This window comes from Cricetulus griseus, chromosome 8 (assembly GCF_003668045.3).
Source record: "Cricetulus griseus strain 17A/GY chromosome 8, alternate assembly CriGri-PICRH-1.0, whole genome shotgun sequence".
Taxonomy (NCBI): domain Eukaryota; kingdom Metazoa; phylum Chordata; class Mammalia; order Rodentia; family Cricetidae; genus Cricetulus; species Cricetulus griseus.
The window spans coordinates 24557458-24578672 of record NC_048601.1 but is presented as its reverse complement, the minus strand read 5'-3'; the positions used below and the strand labels follow the sequence as shown (position 1 = coordinate 24578672).

The 21215-nt window shown below is 46.3% G+C and overlaps 1 protein-coding gene across 1 annotated transcript in view; it reads right to left on the bottom strand.

Moving 5' to 3' along the window:
• Window positions 1-18977, bottom strand: part of B4galnt3 (beta-1,4-N-acetyl-galactosaminyltransferase 3) — a 96336-nt gene extending 77359 nt beyond the window's left edge. Inside the window, exon 1 of the mRNA XM_035448945.1 lies at window positions 18809-18977. Within this exon, the coding sequence (XP_035304836.1) occupies window positions 18809-18977 (169 nt within the window). The remainder of the gene's footprint in view (window positions 1-18808) is intronic.
• Window positions 18978-21215: the final 2238 nt, after the last annotated feature.

Below are 21215 nucleotides of genomic sequence, written 5' to 3'. Positions count from 1 at the left end.
TGAGGCAGGAACTGCCAAAATTAGTGGGCAATCCCTCAGCCAGTCCCTGAGCAGAGGTCTTCCCACTCCTGAGCCAAACACACAGCAGTGTTTATGTGACGGTTGCCCAGCAGGCAGGAGGAAAAGAGGGCAAGGCCCTAGGGTAGTGCCCAGTCCAGTCTTATAGCTCAAAAGTTTAGAGGAGGGCTTTGAGACTGACGACAGTGGTGGCCAGGACTTATGGAAATGCCCCCCAAGTCACTGAGCATCATCATCCAACCTTTAGCCCTCCTCAGAGCCCCCACCTCTGGGGTCAACCCTTCCTTCCCCAGTGGGAAAGGGGAGGAGGAAGACAGCAGCTGTCTCAGGGATGGACAGGAGTTGGCCCCAGCCCAGGCTTCCATCTCACTGGAGTAAGACAGAGTGGTTGTAAGGAGCCAGGATTGAACCCAGGCATCTTCCCTAGTCTCCTTTTTGCTAATCTTTCTCTGGCCACATTCAACTAGGGTACTGAAAGCTGAGACAAATACCATTTCTCTAAGGACAATGTCAGAGTTAGATAAGAGCAGGAATCATAGTCAGACAAAGACAGCCCCAGATAGCAAAGAGCAGGCAGGACTGACTTACTGAAAGACATACAGCCAATTCATATCAGAATAAGACTGAAAACCTATCCCCTGATGCCCAGTTCTACTATGTGCTGGAAAGAGAAAAGATTAATGTGATTTTTTTTTGTCGCCTCCCCCACTTTTGGGGAGGCAGGAGGGGACAGTACCAGGAGTGAGACTAGGGCCTCAAACACGATGCCAAGCAAGTGCTTTATCACTTTTTTTCTTATTATTCTTTTTAGGCTTTATTTTGGTACAGGGTCTCCTTAAGTTATCCAGGCTGGCCTTGAATTCATTTTGTGCAATCCTTGAAGTTGCAACTCTTCCTCCTCAGCTTCCTTAGTAGCTGGGATAACAGGTGTACACTCCCAGGCCAGGACCTTTTCTTTTCCTTTTCCTTTTTTTTTTTTTTAAGTCAGTACTGATAAGTCCCTCTTATTCCTGCTTGAAACAGACTCCAGGATCTGATACAATTACATGTGGTAAAAGCACACAGCTGCCATTAAAGTTCCAGTTTAGGAGCCAGTGACATGGTTCAGCAGGACCTACCAGGTAGAAAGAACCAACTCCCATAAGTTAGTTGTCCTCTATCTCTATATGTGTGCTGTGGCACGTGAATACACATCTCTCTCTCTCTCTCTCTCTCTCTCTCTCTCTCTCTCACACACACACACACACACACACACACACACACACACACAAATAATGATTTTAAAACTTTCAAAGCAGGAGGAGACAATGACGAGAGGTGGAGGCGGGGAGGAACTCGACACTGAATGGGCTCTGTTCTCAGGATGGCAGCCTAAAGCAAAGGAATCTGTTAGATGAAGAACGTCAAGTCTTAACCTGCCCCGTGCAATGTGAGAATTCAACATCAATAAGAACATCTTTGCAGGCTACTCTCAACCACTAATATCAAAGCAGGTGTCATAAGAGAATTTTCAGAAAAGCCACAGATTCCCACTAACAGCAGTTGAGTTGGAAACATGATCCACCCACAACTAAGTGGCAGTGACTTCAGCTGCTTCACTGGTAAGAAAAGATAAACACAGGCTGAGGCTGTTGTGTTGCTCAATGGTACAGTACTTACTTGCCTGGCATGCATGATGCACTGGGCTCTATCCCCAGCACCAAGAAAATAAAATATCATTTAAGGCAGAGGTTCTCAACCTTCCTAACGCTGTGACCCTTTCATACAGTTTCTCATGTTGTGATGGTCCCCCAACCACAAAATTATTTCATTGACACTTCATGACTGTAATTTTGCTAGTTTATGAATTGCAATGTAAATATCTGTGTTTTCCGATGATTTTCGGAGATTCCTGTAAAAGGGTCCTTGGACCCCCAAAGGGGTCACGACCTACAGGTTGAAAACTGTTGACTTAAAGGGAGAAAGAAGAAAGCATTAGCAAAGAAAAGGGGGGGTGTGAATGAGCAGGCAGAATGATAACTGGTAATTGGAAGGAGTGAAAAAAAAAAACGTATCAGGAGTTCGGAGCCCAGTTCTGCTATCAGCACAAGTTAATTAAAAGTCTCTTGGCCTTAAAGTCCTAAAGTTGGGCAAACAGATTCCATTAAAGAGTAACTCAGATCAATGGTAGCAATGACTTGGTGAACCGTGTTGAAAGAGTCTCAGGTTGCATAGAGGCTCAGTTAAAGGATTTCATGTTCTACTGTGGATGTCTACCATGGATCTAGAATAAAAACACAGATACCAGTCATCTCAAAAACTTAAAATCTCTAAGATTTTGGGGGGGGGGGCTGGAGGGCAGGTATCCTTATGATATGTTAGAGACAGCGCCTTGAAACAAATCAAGAGAGACACGGCGGGGGGGGGGGGGCGGGATTTAAAGCCCCACAACAAGTCTGGAGATGTAGCTGAGTTGATAAGAATACTAGCCTACCATGCTCAAAGCTCTGGGTAGCACATGCTTGTAATCCCAGTACATGGGAAGCAGACATGGAGGGATCAGAACTTAAGGCCATCCTCAACTATACAGTGAGTTTAAAGGCCAGCTTGAGCTACATGTCTCTCTTCGAGGTGGGAACTATTACGCAATAACAGCAGGTGATACGGGTGGCATCATGACAACCTCAGAGGAAGCATGAGCTATGCCAGCTCAAATCTAAGGTGACCACCTGCCTCTTCAGGCGCACCACGAATGCTTATAGCACAGTGCCATGAGCTGTCCTAACGAGACACTCAAGAGTCTCTCAGGTTATCAACACAGGAGACCAGATGACAAGCTTCGCATAACTCAACCGCAACGAAGTTCCGAGGATAGGCAAAGATATGAGAGAAGGCTGCCCAAGGCTTGGGATAGCCATGGCCCTCTGGATGGGTGCGTCCAGTTCATATGCTCCCTTGTACAGAGGCGCTCTTTCTAGTTTCCTTGCTACCACCTAATACCCGTCCTCCACAACTAAAGGGGGTTTAACTGGCAGAGAGTCCTCATCAGTCAGACCCTGAGAGCTTACCAGAGCACTAGGCAAAACACTTAGGAAATTACTGCCTCGGGATTACAGGACAGGGGTCAGGGCACTGAGTAACTCCCCAGGATAGTATGAGGAATGTTTAATGTGGAGAAAGGGCCTACCGATTCTCCGTGAGATTCTTACAGGTATACACAATGCACAAAGTGTTAAAAATCTCTGTACCAGGGAGCTAAACGGGGGACAATGCCCAAGTCCAGCACTCTAGAAATCACGATCTCTTGGGGGAAGACAAACCCAGACAGAAATAACCCTGATGCAAGCAGACTTTGGTAAGTGCACTAATGGAGGTATGAAAAAAACGCTGTGAGGGAATGGGGAGCAGAGGTTAATTCCAGCCAGGCTTTCAGTAGGAGAGGAAGGACCCAACCCCACCCGCGTTTGTTTCGGAACCCAGGTTTACACTACTATGGGGCTCTCTCCAAGCCCAGAATAACCTTGAGTAGAGAGCTCAGAGGCAGTGGCTGGCTCTTCCTGCCAGGAGGTAAAAAGGCAAAGTTTCAAGGACATCAGAAAGGGCAGAAAAGAGACACTGAAAACCAGCTGCGACTTTGTTCTATCTTTTTCTATCTTTTTTTTAAATTAGCATATGCATGTCCCTTTCTGGGTACGTTTTAAAATAATCTATTTATTTTTATTTCCTGCGCATTGGTGTTTTGCCTGCCTACATGTCTGTGTGAGGGTGTCAGATCCCCTGGAACTAAAGTTACAGAGAGTTGTGAGCTGCCATGTGGGTGCTGGGAATTGAACCCAGGTCCTTGAGAAGAGCAGCCAGTGCTCTTAAGCACTGAGCCATCTCTCCTAGCCCCTCTTTATTCATCTTCTGCTAGGCTCACACTGTCTGAATCACTAAAGGCCTTAATATCCATCGGATGCTTGATCATATCCCGAACCACTAAGACCTTACCTGCTTTTAGAATGTCACCTCCCCTTACCTCCACAAAGTCACCTTGGGGCACCCTTGAATTCCATAAGCCATACTATGCCTCCAATGCCAAAGACACTGCCTGGCATTTCACAAGTGCCCAGGAAATATCTTCTAAGTGTTGATTTGTCTTCTGATCCCTTAAGGCTGTTCTCCAGGACTAGTGCGGTAACCAAACCCCAGAGCTGAAGACATGAGGAGAAGTGAAACACTTTCTTCTCACTTTTGAGATACTGGACTGATACAGCATTCCATAATAAAAACAATCACAGCCGGGCGTTGGTGGCGCACGCCTTTAGTCCCAGCACTTGGGAGGCAGAGGCAGGCAGATCTCTGTGAGTTCGAGACCAGCCTGTTCTACAGAGCATGTTCCAGGACAGCCTCCAAAGCCACAGAGAAACCCTGACTCGGGGGAAAAACAACAACAACAACAACAACAAAAATCATGACAGAATGGAGCCAGAGAATCATGTCTAAAACCCGTAACTTTGCATTCTCTCCTTTGTTGTGCCAACTCTGCCATCAGACTATCACATCTTTCCTTGAGAGGGTTCTGCTTTTGTCTGCCTCCCTTCCAAGCTAGACACTTACTACCTACCCTCGGAATCACTGTAGTAACCCCTGGGTGGTTTGGGATTGAGGAGGTCATTTGTTTGTTCATTTGTTCATTTATTCATTCATTCGAGACAGGGTCTGATTACATCATCCTAGGTGACCTGGAACTCACAGAGATCCGCCTGCCTCTGTCTCCCGCCCGAGTGCTGGGATCAAAGGTGTGCACCATTACCACCTGACTAAATTAGTGGATTTTTAAAAGGGGACTCTCATTATCTCAAACTCCTGCCTAACAGAATTTATGTTGCTACCTCACCCCTTGCCAAGTCTAAACTCCGCAAAGGGGCATCAAGAGACCTCACATAAGGTTGCTCAGCTTTATCTTTCTCAGAAGGACCCACGTTTGGTTCCCAGCACCCACATCAGGAAGCTCATAAGCTCATGGAAGTCCAGCTCAGGGGAATCCGAAGCCATCTTCTGACTTCCATAGGCACCTGCACCCACACGGACACACAGGTACACACTTACAAAATTTCATAAAAATAAATCCTTATGGGTGGGGGTGCTAGGGCACGCCTTTAATCTCAACACTCAGGGGCAGAGGCAGGTGAATCTGAGAGTTTGAGACCAGCCTGGTCTACAGAGTGAGTTCCAGGATAGATCAGAGCTATACAGAGAAACCCTGCCTTAAAACAACCAACCAAAAAAAAAAAAAAAAAAGAAAGAAAGAAAGAAAAAAAAGAAAAAAAAAACAACCCAAACAAAAAACAAATAAATAAATAAAACAAACAAACCAAAAAAAACTCTTAAAAGGGCACCTAAACCAAAGAACTACCTTGGAAAAATATACCAAAAACGTTTACACGTACTACATGCAATATTATTACCTTCTTTTTACGGGCACAGCTAAGCCCTTCATAATAGAAAAGAATCCCCAAGGACCAAAACATAAGGTATGATGATTGTTCCTTAATTTGGGAGTCAATCAACAATATTAGATTATAAAGTCATTTACAATTGTCAAAACATACAATGAATATAGCATTTTTAAGGGATCTAAAATTGTTGAAGTAGAATCAAATAAAACTTACAGACCCCCCCCCAAAAAAAAGTCACTAGAATGAAAAAAAGAATAAAATCCTCCCCCTTGGCTTTTTGCCCTCAGTTTTCCTCTCTGGTATAATCTTCATTGCTACTGTTGAAAGCCACTCACTGGGCTGTTCTCCCATGTCCCTCTTCCCACTCAGCCAAAACGGGAAGGAAGGAGACCCAAGAACTGAGAACAAGTGCTGGGCTTCATCTCTGGTTCTGGAAGAAGTCCTCAGGGCCCTCACTCCGTCTGCCAATCTGGGACCCATCAATGGCCAGGATACCAGATGAGCTAGCTACACGAGGAAGGAGTGTGCGAGCCGTGCCACACATCTCTGTGAACTCAGGTTGGCAGACAAGTTGGAAAGGGTCGATAAAAGTATTTGTAAGGGGATCTCAGCAGAGAGAGACCTTTAATCTTCAAGGCAACTGCTTGAATTGAGACCACATTAGAAATGACCTCTGTCAGAGGCCCTGGTACAACAGCCACCACTAAGAATTAGACAATTGGCCGGGTGGTGGTGGCACACACCTTTAGTCCCAGCACTAGGGAGGCAAAGGCAGGCAGGATGTGTGTGAGTTCGAGTTCCCTCAGCTCCTAAATGACATGGATGAGTTCCAAGCCTACTCCCAAAGGGGATGAAGCTAAAACCTTCAAAATTTTATATAGTTTTAGTTTAAATTTATTGCCTCATTTTAATGGTTAATCTTCAAGGTCAACTTGACTGAATTTAAAGTCACCGTGGACACATACCTGTACACAGTATGAAAGTGTTTCCAGAAAGGTTGGATGGAGGAGAAAAGGCCCAAATAACTATGGGTGGCCCCCTCCCATGTGCAGCTGTCCCAAAATTAATGAAAAGGAGAAAGCGAGCAGAGAATCAGCATTCATCTCTCAGTGTTTCTTGAATGGGAACACAAAGTGACCAGTTGTCTTCAGGTCCTTGTCACCATGTCTTTCCCAAATTATTAGCCAAAATAAACCCTTCCTTCCTATCCTAGTCACTTTCCTGCTGTTGAGATAAATGCTATGGCTAAAAACAACAGGTCACAGTCCATCATTCAGGGAAGGGAAGCCAAGGTAGGAACCTGGAGGCAGACACCATGGAGGAACACTGCTTGCTGGCTTGCCTCCTCTGGTTTGCTTATCTATCTTTCTTATATAGCCCAGGCTCCCTGTCTAGGGATGACACCACCTCCTGCTTCAATCACAATCACGAAGCAAACAGACATGTCTGCTGGAAGCCACTAGAAGCAATTCCTGAACTGAGGGTCCCTCTCCCCAGGTGTGTCAAGCTGACAATCGACGTAAGCCACTATACTTCCTTAAATTGCTTTCAACAGGTATTTTGACATAGCGATAAGAAATTAATACAGTCCCTTCAAAAATTTTATTTGCCTTTGCTTTTAATCATTTAAAATAAATTGATTTTATCTAATCTCTCATCCATAGCAAGTCAGAGCTAAGATTTAACTTATTTTTATTTATTTTAGTGTTTGAGACAGGGTCTCACTGTGTAGCCTTGGCTGCCTGGAACTCACTACATAGATCAGGCTGGCCTTGAACTCATAAAGATCCACCTGCCCCTACCTGTGGTGGGATTAAAGGCGTGTACTCTCATGCTAAAATTTAAGATTACTGTGCATGTTCCTGGCTTCCAGTGCTTTCTGTCCTCAACATGTACCCCAGAGCATACAGCATGACAGGCTGTTGTATTCCATCTACTATGCGTTCTTGTCCCACTACAGCCAAACAGAGCTCAGTCTCTCAGAAGTCTTTGCTGACCAACCTCCCAACTCAATGCAAACATTTGCCTGTAGCAGGGATGGAAATATGGACTCAATACTGAGCATCCTGAAGGAAAAGAGTGGCTGGAGAATGTGTCCAGTCGTGCTGAGCAGGGATGGCCTAGCAAATGCTTGGAGCTGGACACGGATTTGTCACAGGCTAACCCGAAGAAGTGTTTGGTTAAAGGACCAGTCGAGGGATACAAGCTATTCACCCAGGCCTGCCGGGGCATTCTCCATTTCTCGCAGACTGGAAACTTCAAGGCGGAAGTGGTGGGAACCAGCATTCACTGAGTACTTAACTTCTGCAACCTCTAATTAGGCACCTGTGTGTGGTAGGCTCATTAATCTCACTGCAAGAAGAAAAGCAGTATGACCTCTGACCCAGATGAGGCATTGGAGACTTGGGAAGGAATAATTATCTTACATGAGGTCTTAAATTGGTGAGTAACAGAACTGGGATTAAAACCTGACTTGTCTTCAAATTCCACATTTTTCCAGGAACTATCAAGGCTTTATTCCATTCAGCTCTCCACACACAAAAAAATAAATGTTCCATAGACATTTTCCCTTAAGCTTTCAAATGAATCATCTCTCTTACCATTCAAGATTTGCAAATTGAAAATTGAAAAACACACATTATTCAATTTCCTGGGTGCTTATACAGAAAATCTCTTGGAAGTTCTTTCTCTATTCCTATTCTCTATTCCCCTCTCTTCTTCCTTTCTTCCTTCTTCATTTTTATTTTATGTGCATTGATGTTCTGCCTGCATTATGTCTGCCTGAGGGTATCATACTTGGCATACTTGGGTCAAACTTGGTCACCTGGAAGAGACAAGAGATGCAGTCTGAGCAGCAGTTAGTCTGAAGCAGTGCAGTCTAAGCAGCCTGAGGACAGGATCGCCCCTTTGGTCTGAGCATTGGTGGAGGTGAGAACTCTCTAGTGACTGGCCGCTCTGCTTCTCTGATCTTCAGCATTAACCCCAATATCTGACTCTGAGTTGTTATTATTAAGAACAATTAGAGCCGGGCGTTGGTGGCGTACGCCTTTAATCCCAGCACTCACGAGGCAGAGGCAGGCGGATCACTGTGAGTTCGAGGCCAGCCTGGTCTATAAGAGCTAGTTCCAGGACAGCCTCCAAAGCCACACAGAGAAACCCTGTCTCGAAAATCCAAAAAAAAAAAAAAAAAAAAAAATTAGAATTCATGCTACAGGACACAGCATAGCCTCTGCCAGATGACACAAAATCATGGTCTGAAAGAAACGGAGGCCAAGCATGGTGTCGTATTCCTTTAATCCCAGCAGAGGCAGTAGGATCTCTGTGATTTTAAGGCCGGCCTAGGTTATATAGTGAGAGCCTTTTCCTCTTAAAAAAACAAACAAACAAACAAACAAAAAACCCAGAAGCTGGATATAATGACGCCAACATATAATCTCAACACTCAGAAGATGGAGGTAGGTTGATGATACAAACCTGTGGTCTCAACATTCAGAAGATAAACACAGGTTCAAGATCAGCCTGAGCCGTGTGGGGAGACAGAAAACAAACTAAAAAAAAAAAAAAAAAAAAAAAAAAAAAGGTAAAAGGATACGAAATTGGAGGAAGAAGCAAGCAAAGGCTCTACCCTGGGCTATTTCCTCAGGTGTTCCTAACGGGAGGGCCCTCTGATGTTTGTGACTTTGTGGATCTGTTAGCCACGGGCTGCGAGCAGACACAGACCTTCTCCCCCATCATCTGTCACTCTCAGTCGTCCTCTCAACATTTAGTGCCCATGTGACAAATGAGTTTTGTGGTCTGGCTGGCTACTGCCTGGATTGTGTGACCAGTGGTGTTGCCAACCAGCTTACTGGACTTCATTTACTTATTCTGAATTTTGAAATGCTCCTATGTATACCATAACACTTTCATTGATTTCTTTTATGTCTCGATTAAATTAAGTGACTTGTAAGAACCACAGGCTGTTAAGATGGTGTAAACCGGGGTAGCTGGAGGACACAAAGAAAGAAATTGACAGAAAAATACAGATCTGGGTGCACAGCTCAGTAGTAGAGAGAACACTCGATAACATGTGAGGTTCCGGGCTGGAGAGATGGCTCGGCGGTTAAGAGCACTGCCTGATCTTCCAAAGATCATGAGTTCAATTCCTGGCAACCACATGGTGGCTTACAACCATCTGTAATGAGATCTGGTGCCCTCTTTTGGCCTGTAGGCATACATGACAAAATACTGTATACATAATAAATAAATAAGTCTTTAAAAAAAAATGGTGAGGCTCTGGGTTCCATCCCTACCACTATGGAAGGAAGGAAGAAAGGAAGGAAGGAAGGGAAGAAGGGAGGGAGGAAGGAAGGAAGGGAGGGAGGGAAGGGAAGGAGGGAAGGGGGGGAGGGAGAGAGGGAGGGAGGAAGAAGTGGACAGGCTACAAATCATAAAATCCCTCCTGTTTTTTCTCCATGTGAAGGAAAAATTAAATTCTAAGGCTTTCCAATACCAACCAGGGTAGCTATGCAACTGATTTGACCAATAAAAACTAAACTGCTCCAGACAAACAGTTATTCCAGTATCAAGACTGGAAAGAAACATTTTGGGGGCCTTCATACACAATAAAAGCAACAACCCCCAATTCTACCCTCACAGCAGCTCTGGTGGAACATCCACAGGGCTGTGCCACAGCCTTCCTTAGCCATTGGGAACAGTTATCTAGCATCAGATATGCCAGAGTGCCCACAGCACAGACCAGTGAAACTGCGTGTGATTTAACATGGTCCAGCTACAGAGCTGTCATCTGGGGCAAAAAAATGTCCCTTAATTTTAGAATCATAAAGAGTATTTTAAAGCCAGGCATAGTGGCACACACCTGTAATACTAGTATTCGGGAGGTAGATGCAAGATCGAGAATTCAAGGCTAGCTTCAGGTACACAGTGAGTTTAAGACCAGTCTGAGGCAGGCATTGATGGCACACGCCTTTAGTCCCAGCACTCGGAAGGCAGAGGCAGGTGGATCTCTGTGAGTTCAAGGCCAGCCTGGTCTACAGAGCAAGTTCCAGGACAGGCTCCAAGAAAATACAGAGAGAGCCTGTCTCCAAAAAAAAGAAAAAAAAGAAAGAAAGAACGAAAGAAAGAAAGAAAGAAAGAAAGAAAGAAAGAAAGAAAGAAAGAAAGAAAGAAAGAAAGGGGGGGAGGCCAGCTTGGATTACACCAGACACTCTCTCAAGAAAAACTCTGTGTGTGTGTGTGTGTGTGTGTGTGTGTGTGTGTAATTCCTATAATAAATCTCATATTGAATGATCCCATTCATATAACATATAAAAGTAGTCTAAGTTCATCTATGCTGGTGCCAGTGATTCAAAGTGAATTCCAAAGTGTCTTATAGGATTGTTTATTCATCATGGTCAGCTATGCAGATACACTGTTTAGCAAGCTGTGCACTTATAGAGCAACCCCCCACTCTGCATGTGTGTGCATATGGAAAGGTTTTTTAAAAAACTGGGAGCTGTAGAATTGTCTCAATAATTAAATTAAGAGCATGTATACTGCTCTTGTAGAAAATCAAAGTTGGATTCCTAGCAACCACATCGCTGCCTGTAACTCCAGCTCCCAGAGGGCTATAATACCTCTGGCATCCACGAACCCACAGGCAAACATAGATATAACTTAAAATAATAAAAAAAAAATAGCTGGGCATGGTGGCACATGCACATACCTTTAAACCCAGCGCCTAGAAGGCAAAGGCAGGAGGATCTCTGTGAGTTCAAAGACAGCCTGGTCTACATAATGAGTTTCAGGCCAGCCAGAGTTACATAGTAAAACACAGTGAGTTCCAGGCTAGCCAGTGTTACATAGTAAAACTATGTCATAAATAAACACGTAGCTATGTAGATAAATAATCTTTTTGTTTGTTTGGTTTGGTTTTTACTGGTTTTCTCTGTGTAACCCTGGCTGTTCTGGAACTCACTCTGTAGACCAGGCTGGATTCAAACTCAGATCTGCCTGCCTCTGCCTCCCAAATGCTGGGATTAAAGGTTTGTGCCACCACCACTCAGATAATAATCTTTTTTTAAAAAAAGCTAGGAATATGGGTATAGTGGTACAAAGTCATAGCTCCAACTACAGCATGGCAAAAATAATTAAGATAATCATTTTTGTTTATCTAATGGATGTTTCCAACATTTGAAGAACCTGAGCTAGAGATATTGGTAAAATGTTTGTCTAACATGCAGAAGCCCTGGCTTATCCTCAGGACCGGGTACAGTGGACCATGTCTGCAATCCCAGGTATCAGATTCACTCAGGAAGTAAAGGCAAAAGTATCTGAAGTTCAAGGTCATCTTTGGCTACATGGGAGTTGGAGGCCAGCCTGGGATACATGAAACCCTGTCTAGGGGTGGGGGGTGGGGGGAGCAGAACCTAAGAGTATAAAAAAATTAAAGATCTATCACACTTTGCTCAGAATACACAACCTATTCATTCAGTCTAACACCTTTTATATACACCATCCAAACTTATCTGCCCCAGCAGTATTCTTTTGTGCTAATCTATAAATCTATTAATTAGGTAAATCGAAAGGTCAAAGGAGAACTGCATCAAAGTGTAAATGTATGGCTGGCCTAGTTTGAACCTTACCATTTTGGGATATAAGGAAAGCGCTTGTGGAAAAATTTTTAAAGGGGAGGAGTTTGAGACTGGTGGAACTGGGTAGACACAAGACTGCGTAGCAACTCCAAGAACGGCCTCCAGGCCCCCTTCCAAAGCAAACTCCATGGCGGCTGCTCTGCTCTGCTCCATAAAGCTCAACACTAGAGGGCCAGGCCAGATTCTGTGGCCTGGAAAATTACTGCAGTGCACCTTCCAACCTCCAATGAACCAACACAAAATCGGTTATTTCTGAAGGCCTTGTGCTGCAAAGTAGGAGAATCCCATCCTGAAACAGCCCCGAGGACAGGGCAGTGTCTGGCAGCTCCAGTGCCACCGAACTTAGATTGAGGATCCCTTGGGTGGAGAACAGGATGAAGCTGGGATGTCTTGCCAAGATACACACTGGCTCCATCAGGACAGAAATGAGGAGTCCAGGTAAAGGACAGAAACAAGGGCAGTCTTCTCTGCCAAATACCACTGGCCTGACAGAAAACACTCAAACAGCATAAGCAGCTCAATTCTTTTCTTTTACTATTATTTTTGTTTTGGTGTGTTTGTTATTGTTCTTCTTCAAGACAAGGTTTCTCTGTGGAACAGCCCTGGCTGTCCTGAAACTCACTCTGTAGTCCAGGCTGGCCTCACACTCAGAGATCCACCTGCCTCTGCCTCCCGAGTGCAGGGATTAAAGATGTGATCACTACCGCCCAGCAATTCTTTTATTTTCAATTATGTGTACGGATTGGGTATGTGCACAAGTCCAAGTGCCCTCAAGGCTCTGAGCCCCGGAGCTGGAGTACAGGCATTGTGAAGTGTCCGACAAGGTGCTAGGAACTGAGCCTCTGCAAGAGGACTGTGTGCTCTCAGCTGCTGAGCCATCTCTCCAGCCCTGACCTCGAAATTATCTTTGACATCCATATTCAAAGCCATTGGAGATTATGTGTATGATGGTACACAGGACAAGCATTCCTGGGTTTTATTTTTGGACTAGTCACTGATAAATTAACATCTGCTAATAGAAATTATCTGGTGCTTTGAAATCTACAACTGCCCAATGGTTATCAGGAGTATTGAAGCAAGTACCAAGAGTGCCTGCTATGTGTCCAGAACTGAATACTAATTTGAAAGGGCCCACAGCATCCAAATGATAACAAATGTCAAGGTACAGAGAGGCAAGCGAGGCTCAAGAAAAGAGCCAGTGGATTCTTGGGAAAGAACAGTGTGGCAGACAGCAGGAGCTGTGCTGTGTAACGCTCTGCTCTACCACTGTGAGGTTTCTCCCCAGCCACACTACCCCTCCTTTGCCCACACATCTGCCTCATTTGCATCTCCCTGCAGGGCTCACTTCTCACATTACCTCTGCCCTGGGTTACTTCTGCTGCAGGAAGTTTGTATCCTTTCAAGTAGAATGGCTGTGGTGATATGGGAGCAACTTGTCTGTCTGACATTGGTTGGTGTCCCTTCCTCCGTTAGTCTACTCAAGCCAATAACAAATGATCAGGGCCAACTGGAAATGTGGGGCAGACCTTAGAAGCAGCAACAGATGATTAGTTTCCTAGGCTTGAGAGGACTTTGGTGTCCAGAGGGTAGAACCTGGTACTTGGGAAGGAACATGACAGACCCAACTCTGAAATAAAACCAGGATACACTATGGACACTATCTCTCTGCGCTGGCTTCGTAACAAATGTCACCTATTGGCTCTGACACCAGGTTGACTCCAACTGTAAGTCCATTATACAGCAAAGAACCTACAAAGCACTTTAGCGCAACCTCTGCCTTCTGGCAGAGCCTTACCAGATCCAATACGAACAAACGGATGTAACGCGCTAAAGCCTACCTGAATGGAGAACCCCAAACAGTCTGCTCAGGGCTGCTATTCACCCACTACACATCAATATAGCTGTACCAGTTATGAAAATACTGAAGTACTTAAGTGCACATCTGAATACAACAGTCACCTTGGGACCTCTGAGCACAACCATTTCTGCAATGACACACCCCAGAGCAGTTTTTTTTTTTTTTTTTTTTTTGGTTTTTTGAGACAGGGTTTCTCTGTGTAGCTTTGGAGCCTATCCTGGCACTCGCTCTGGAGACCAGGCTGGCCTCGAACTCACAGAGATCCACCTGCCTCTGCCTCCCAAGTGCTGGGATTAAAGGCATGCACCACCAACGCCCGGCCAGAGCAGCTTTTACCATCCAGGAATTTAAGGATTTATGGGGCACAGCAAGGAGCTCTCCAACACCACTATTCCAACACCACTACCCATCCTCATAGTATGATTAAGCAGATCTACTCCAGCCCTTGCTTATTCCACACAGCAATGTTATCCTACCCTAGAACTCATGACAGTATTTCTGCCTTTGGTGAACTAGATGCCACAAGATTCAAAGTCTTGCACAGGAGCTGGGATGTAGCTCACCCTTCATTTACCTACACACCTTCATCTTACTACGCTCAATACTGCCAAATATCGCCAAAAGCTGCTCAATATTGCCAAACATTAACCTTTCCCTGGTTCCTGGTCTTTGTTGCCTGTGAGTAGCCTTTTTTCTGTCCTCCATCAGAATCTTCTTTTTCCTCCTTTCAGGTCCTTCTTTGTCTGTCTGTCTGTTTGTTTTGAGGTAGGGTCTCATGTAGCCCTTGAACTTGCACTCCTCCTGTTTCCAGCTCAGAGTACTGCAACTGCAGGTGTACCCCACATCCAGTTCTACATGGTCTTGAGGCTCAGACCCAGAGCGTCATACACACGAGGCAAGCATACCACCAGCTGAGCCACATCTCCAGCCAACTCATCAGAACCTATTTTACCTTGTGAGAGCTCTGTCTGCATCAGTAAGTGCACTGTGTGCACGCCATACAGGTAGAGGCCCAAAAGGCATCGGATCCTGTGTACTGGAATCAAAAGCATCAGGAGCCACCATGTGGATCCTGGGAACCAAACCTGGGTCCTCTGCAAGAGCAGCAAGGGCTCTTAACCAATGAGCCATCTCTCCAACCCCAATTCATCAGAATTTAGCCGACTTCTCACCATCTCCCTAAATGTCTCTATTTCTAAGATATTACTTGAAAGCTGTATCCCATTTTCAGAACTATCACAGCAATACCTACTTTCTACTTTTGAAAAAAATAGTGAATGCTTTCCAGACAGGGTTTCTCTGTGCAGTTCTGACTGTCCTGGAACTCACTTTGTAGATCAGGCTGGCCTTGAACTCAGAAATCTGTCTGCCTCTGCCTTCCAAATGCTGAGATTAAAGGTGTGTACTGCCTGATTGTGGGTGGCGCCAGCCCTGGACTGGTGGTCCTGAGGTGTATAAGAAAGCAGGCTGGGGCTGGAGAGATGCAGTGGTTAAGAGCACTGGCTGCTCTTCAGAGGACCTGGGTCCAATTCCCAGCACCCACACAGCAGCTCACATCTGTCTGTTACTCCAATTCCAGGGCTTCTGACACTCTCTTACAGACATACATGCAGGCAAAACACCAATGAACAGGAAGGAAGGAAGGAAGGAAGGAAGGAAGGAAGGAAGGAAGGAAGGAAAGAAGGAAGGAAGGAAGGAAGGAAGGAGAAAAAAAAGATTGAGTAAGCCGTGTGGAGCAAGTCAATAAGCAGCACCCTCCATGGCCTTGGCATCAACTCCTGCCTCCAGGTTCCCACCCTGACTTCCTTCAATGGTGGGCTATGAAGTGGAATTATAAGCCAAATAAACCTTCTCATCCCCAGTTTGCTTTTGGTCCTGGTGTGTCATCATAGCAAGAGTATACCTAAGACACCATATCTTGATCACCATATCTAAATGACTTAGCACAATGCTTTGTTTGAACTATGTATTAAACAAATATGACTGAGTGAATGGTTGTCATTATTTCGGTCAAGAAACTCTTTTCTATTTGTCAATAATTTCAGTTGTTTTCCTTTAAAGCTATCCCAATTGTGGTTACATCTTTTTCTGCATATGGAGCCCAAATTGCACACCATCTATATCTTAAACTACCAGGTTATTTTGGAAGATGGAGCAGGAAGTATGCTCCCCTGTCATTACTTTGCCACCCTAGAGTTTATGACTGCCATTCTCCATACACTTCTCCAGTGCTAAACCAATATACCCTCACACAGGGACAAGCAAATGACAGGTTCTGGGCAGTGGAGACCAGCCTCACAGATGACAGGAAGGCAGGTGGTGGACTGAGTTGGCAGAGATTACTAGAGAGTGGCAGGGTGGTTCGTTGGAGGCTAAGATGGGGCTCTGGTTGCTGTGGTTAAGTCCTGGGTACAGCTGGGAGGGGCAGCTTTACTACTCTGGTGGTGGTTGGTATGCAGGGTATGGAGGAGGGAACACTAGCAACCCCCTTCCTACTTCTCCATTTCTAATTCCTTACTCCTTCCCCAGAGGAATAGCTCTGAGCTGAGAGTAAGACACATCGCTGAGGGAATTTTGACAAAAAACATCTGGGCTTCTTAATGACAAAAAAGACTGGGGAACAAAGTACAGCCATCCTCCAAATCTCACCTCATGAAGGAATGAAGGCAGGACTAGTAGGACACATGCCACAGAGAATGGACTTTAGAATCCTCAGAATCTAAAAAGAGGAAACTGTGATCCTCAGTGCTTGGGCTTTTGTTAGAAATCACAACAAGGACTAGGCATGGTGGCACATGCCTTCAATTCCAGCACAGGGATGGCAGAGGATCTCTATGAGGCCAGCATGGACAGCAGAGTGAGTTCCAGGACAACCAGGGCTACACAGAGAAACCTTGTCTCAAAAAACAAACAGGGAGGGAGGGAGGGGGAGAGGGAGGGATAGAGGAAAGAAAGAAAGAAAGAAAGAAAGAAAGAAAGAAAGAAAGAAAGGAAGGAAGGAAGGAAGGAAGAAAGGGAAGAAAGAAGGAAGGAAGATAGGCTATGTGGCATACACCCACAGTCAGCACTGGGGAGACTGAGGCAGGAAGATCTTGAAAACAAACCCAGCTTGCAATACAGCAAGTTGCTGATTAGCCTAGGCTACAGAGTAGCTGTCTCAAAAAGAAAGAAAGAAAGAAAGAAAGAAAGAAAGAAAGAAAGAAAGAAACCATAAGAAGCACTAAGTCAATTTTGGAATAAGAATCTGGGAACATATTTTTAGAGAAGGATCATTTTGGAAAAAATAATAATTTTTAAATAAGAATTTAAAAACCCACAAGTCAGATCCACCAAGGAAAGAAACACGGCAGATTCAGAAACTGGTATGAAGAAGCCAGCAAGATCCAGAGGCTAGGTGGGAGCCAGAGTTCAAGCTTACTATGGCCGGCTGAGCCTGGTCTTGGACAAGAAAGCACACCTGAGAGGTAGAGGGAAAGTGAAGAGGAGGGACAGGCCCCCAAAGCATGGTTTTCCTGTCTAATTTATATGGTCTCCCACTAGCCACGCTGGCAAAGGGTGTCCCAAGGAGGAGATAAAAGCTCAACCACCTGAATCTGGATGGCTGTACTGTGAAGCCCTCTACAAAAACAAAACCTGAGGCGAGAGCCTGAGGTCAGGGGAAGGAAGAATTCTATGTAAGGCTACATGCATGCCTGTGGCTGAGTGCAACCTATCGGAGATCGCTAGTCTCAGAAATGCTCAAGTGGCAGAGGCCATACAGTCTCTTATCCCAGCTGAAAGGGACCCTGGAGATCATAGGCCAATCCTTCTTTTCCTCTTGCTCTCTAGCTACATACAGAGGTTGATCTCGTGTGACAGCCAGTCTCCTAGCTTACAGTCAATATTATGCCCCTTGCCACAGAGAGGTTGAGCTATAAACTTAGTTACTGAGACAATAATTTCTTCTTCTGGGCCACAAAGACAAAACATCACATCCGGCTAAGGGTGAAACTGTTGACCAAAATATCTACCAGGAGGGTATTCTCTGAGATTCTTAACACAGGAAAGTGAGACCCTGGGAGAAGATAAATGAAAACTTTAGGCTGGAGAAGAGCACCTGACCCGTCTGGAAACTTCCTTTCTGGTTACCAAATGGCATTTTACTTTGTTAAGCCCATCAAAAGTATATTGAAAGTCATCGTAGATAATCATATTCATTGAAGAAGGGAAAGGTCATTTCCTCGCGTTTTCCTAAGCAGAAACCTGAGTTGCTTTGGTGAAATAAAAATTAAGTATTCATCTAGCCATGGCAGGGTCGCCTTTGGGCGGGATCTAGGGAGTTTGCTAGATCCGCGGGTTTTGCAAGGACTTCAAAAACGCTGGAGAAGGCAGTCTGGACGAGCGGAGAACTACGCATTCGGGAGGTGGGTACTTGGAAACAGTGGTGCACGCGATGCGGGAAGGCCAGGAGGCTCTCTCGGAGGTGCGATTAAAAAAGAACCGCGCTAAGCTCGACTGGAGAGGAAACAGGGAGCCAAACACACACCAGCAAGCTTCGGGCAAAGTTGGGGCGGCGCCGACCGCAGCGTGCAGCCGAGTTGCGCCGCAGCCCGGGAGCCCGCGCTCGCTAACCGCGTGTTTCTCTGTCCGCGTTGCTGGAGTCCAGAACGGTGGAAGGTGTCCCAAACCTCTGCCCCGCGTTCGGGGAGTCCCGAGAGCATCCTGATCACACTCTGCCCTGGGCAGGCCAGAATCGGAGACCCACGGCTGTCCCCACCGTCCCGGGGTCCCCGGGAAAGCGAGGGGCGGCGCTGGCACCTGGAGACCGCTCGGGGAGGCGGATCCCCGCCCCGGAGCGCCCGCCCACCTCCGCCACCTCCTTGGCCCCCGGCGCTACTTACTGCGATTCAGGGGGTTCCCGCCGGCCTGGGCCGACGCCACCAGCTCCAGATACAGAGTCCAGAGTCCCACCGATACCACGGCGAGCAGCAGCAGCAGCCGGAAGCGCCTCCTCAGCAGCTTGATCGGGCGCAGGGACAGCATCCATGGCGCGGCGCGGGTGCTCCCCATGGCTCTGCGCCCGCCCGGCCACCCAAGCACGGGCAACCCCGCACCCACCGACCCGACCCGGCTCTGCCGTTCAGGGCGGCGCGCAAGCAGTCTCCCCCGATCGCTCTCCAGCCTCCCGGCCGCTCATGCTCCGCGCGCTGGGATCCCTCGGCTGCGCGGGAGCTTCGCCCGTCTCTCTCGGACCGCGGAGCCCGGCTCCTCCTCCCCAAGTGTCCACTCCACGCCTCTCCTCGTCGCAGGCCCGCCACCTCCCTCCCTTCCTCCTTTCCTCCCTCCCTCCCTCCCTCCTCGTTTGCTCCTGCACCCTGCCTGGGAGGCTCTCTTAGGTGCCCACCGGCTCCTGCGCTCACTTGCTTCAGTTAGGGCGCTTTATCTCGCCTGCGAGCATTACCTTACACCCTACCTGTCCCGCCTCCGCCTCCGCCTCCGCCTCGGCCCCGCCCCCAGGCACAGGTGGGCCCTGCCCCCTAGAGACCCAGGGCAGGCGAGAGATGGGGCCAGAGAGCAGGTCCCTGACAGCAGCCACCCTTGGGGTTGTGTGGGATGTGTGATGAGGGAGATGTGGGAATGAAAGAAGATTCGAGTTAAGTCGTGGACTCTGTGACCGAAAGAAACCCAGTCACCGCCAAGATATTTAAGGGTGCTTCTTCAAAGCTGGTGTGGAGGTGAGACTCGTTTTTTGTTGGAGTGACCGCGGTGACTTTGGCCCCAGGTCCTTTTTCTGCCTACAATGACCCTAGCTCCAATGGACACTTAGCCTTGACTCCGTCTTCCAAGTCAAATTTGAATACCTTTCTTTCTTGGCCACAGCTACACTCTGAAAGACATTAGGGGAGCTTTAACTAGGAGTTTCCCCCATTTGGGGGTGGAAGAGATGTTGAATTAAAAACAAAAAATTAGAATTAAAAAAAAATAAGACTGGAGGGGCAACTCAATAGTAGACCAGTAGCATGTAGGAGGTCCTGGGTTCCATTCCCAGAACCATAAAATAAGGAAATGAAAAGGGTGGGGTGGAGTTGTAGAGATGGCTCATCCATAGAGGAGTGCATACATAATACAGGACCTAAGCTGGGTGTCACCTATGTTGTAATTTGAGAAAAGCAGGGCTCGAGAGAAAGACTCCATGCAACAGGGTTCAAGCAGAGGGGTGTTTTATTAGGGCAAGGGATCATAAAAAGGGGGAAAGGAAGGGGGGAGACCAGCCTCTGGAGACAGGAGCAGCAGGGGGGAGGAGAGAGGGACAGAAAGAGGGAGAGAGAGAGAGAGGAGGAGGATGGGAGGTGAGCAGGACCCTTTTTAAAAGGGAACATAGTGAATGTGCACAGGTGGTGCTCTTAGTGGCTGCCACTGAGGGCGCATCCTGTCAGAACCTCAAGGACAGGCCAGTACAGATGCCTGAATACTAACAACTGTAAATCTAACTTTCTCTTCTAGCTTCTGCTGCAACCTCCACTCATATGTACATACCCACACAGACACACACACACACATGTGCACAGAGTTTATAATAAGATAAAATACTTTTAAAAGAGGGTGAAAAATGAAAGGGAGGCCATAGCACTGTTGGGTATGCATTGTTTCCTTCTGAGTCCCTCTTTTTCTTCCAACTCTTATGCTTAAGCCTGAAGCTCTAACACACACACACACACACACACACACACACACACACACACACACACACTGAAAAGGGGGCGGAATTACTCAGAGTTGAAAGGGTCCTACAGATACTCCACATTCCAATGCCCTGACTCTAGGCAGAGAAAGCAGTATTATCTGATTTAAATGAGATAGTTAAAAACCCAGACAGGCAGAGTGAATTGTCAGAGGTCACCCAGCAGGTGGAGGTTCAATTTTCCACTCTTGTAGAGAAAAAAAAAGTCAGAAAACTGTGGAGACAGCTGAGCATGGTGACACACACCTGTGATCCCAGGGGTCAGAGGTAATGCAAGGAGGACCTGAAATTCAAAGTCATCTTCAACTACATAGTTAAATTTGAGGCTGGCCTAAGATACATAAAAATGCTCCCCGTCCTTCCCCCCAGAAAATAAATAAATAAATAAATAAATAAATAAAACTTTGGAAGAGGAGGAAAAGTGGAAGGCCCCAATGTGTTTCAGGACATATTAAAATCAAGCACATAACCATGCAAATGCTGTACAAGGGCAGATATCTACAGGACTAAGTGTATTTCCTCACTCTAGGTCTTGGGTAGAAGTCCCTAGAAAGTGTCCGTGTGAT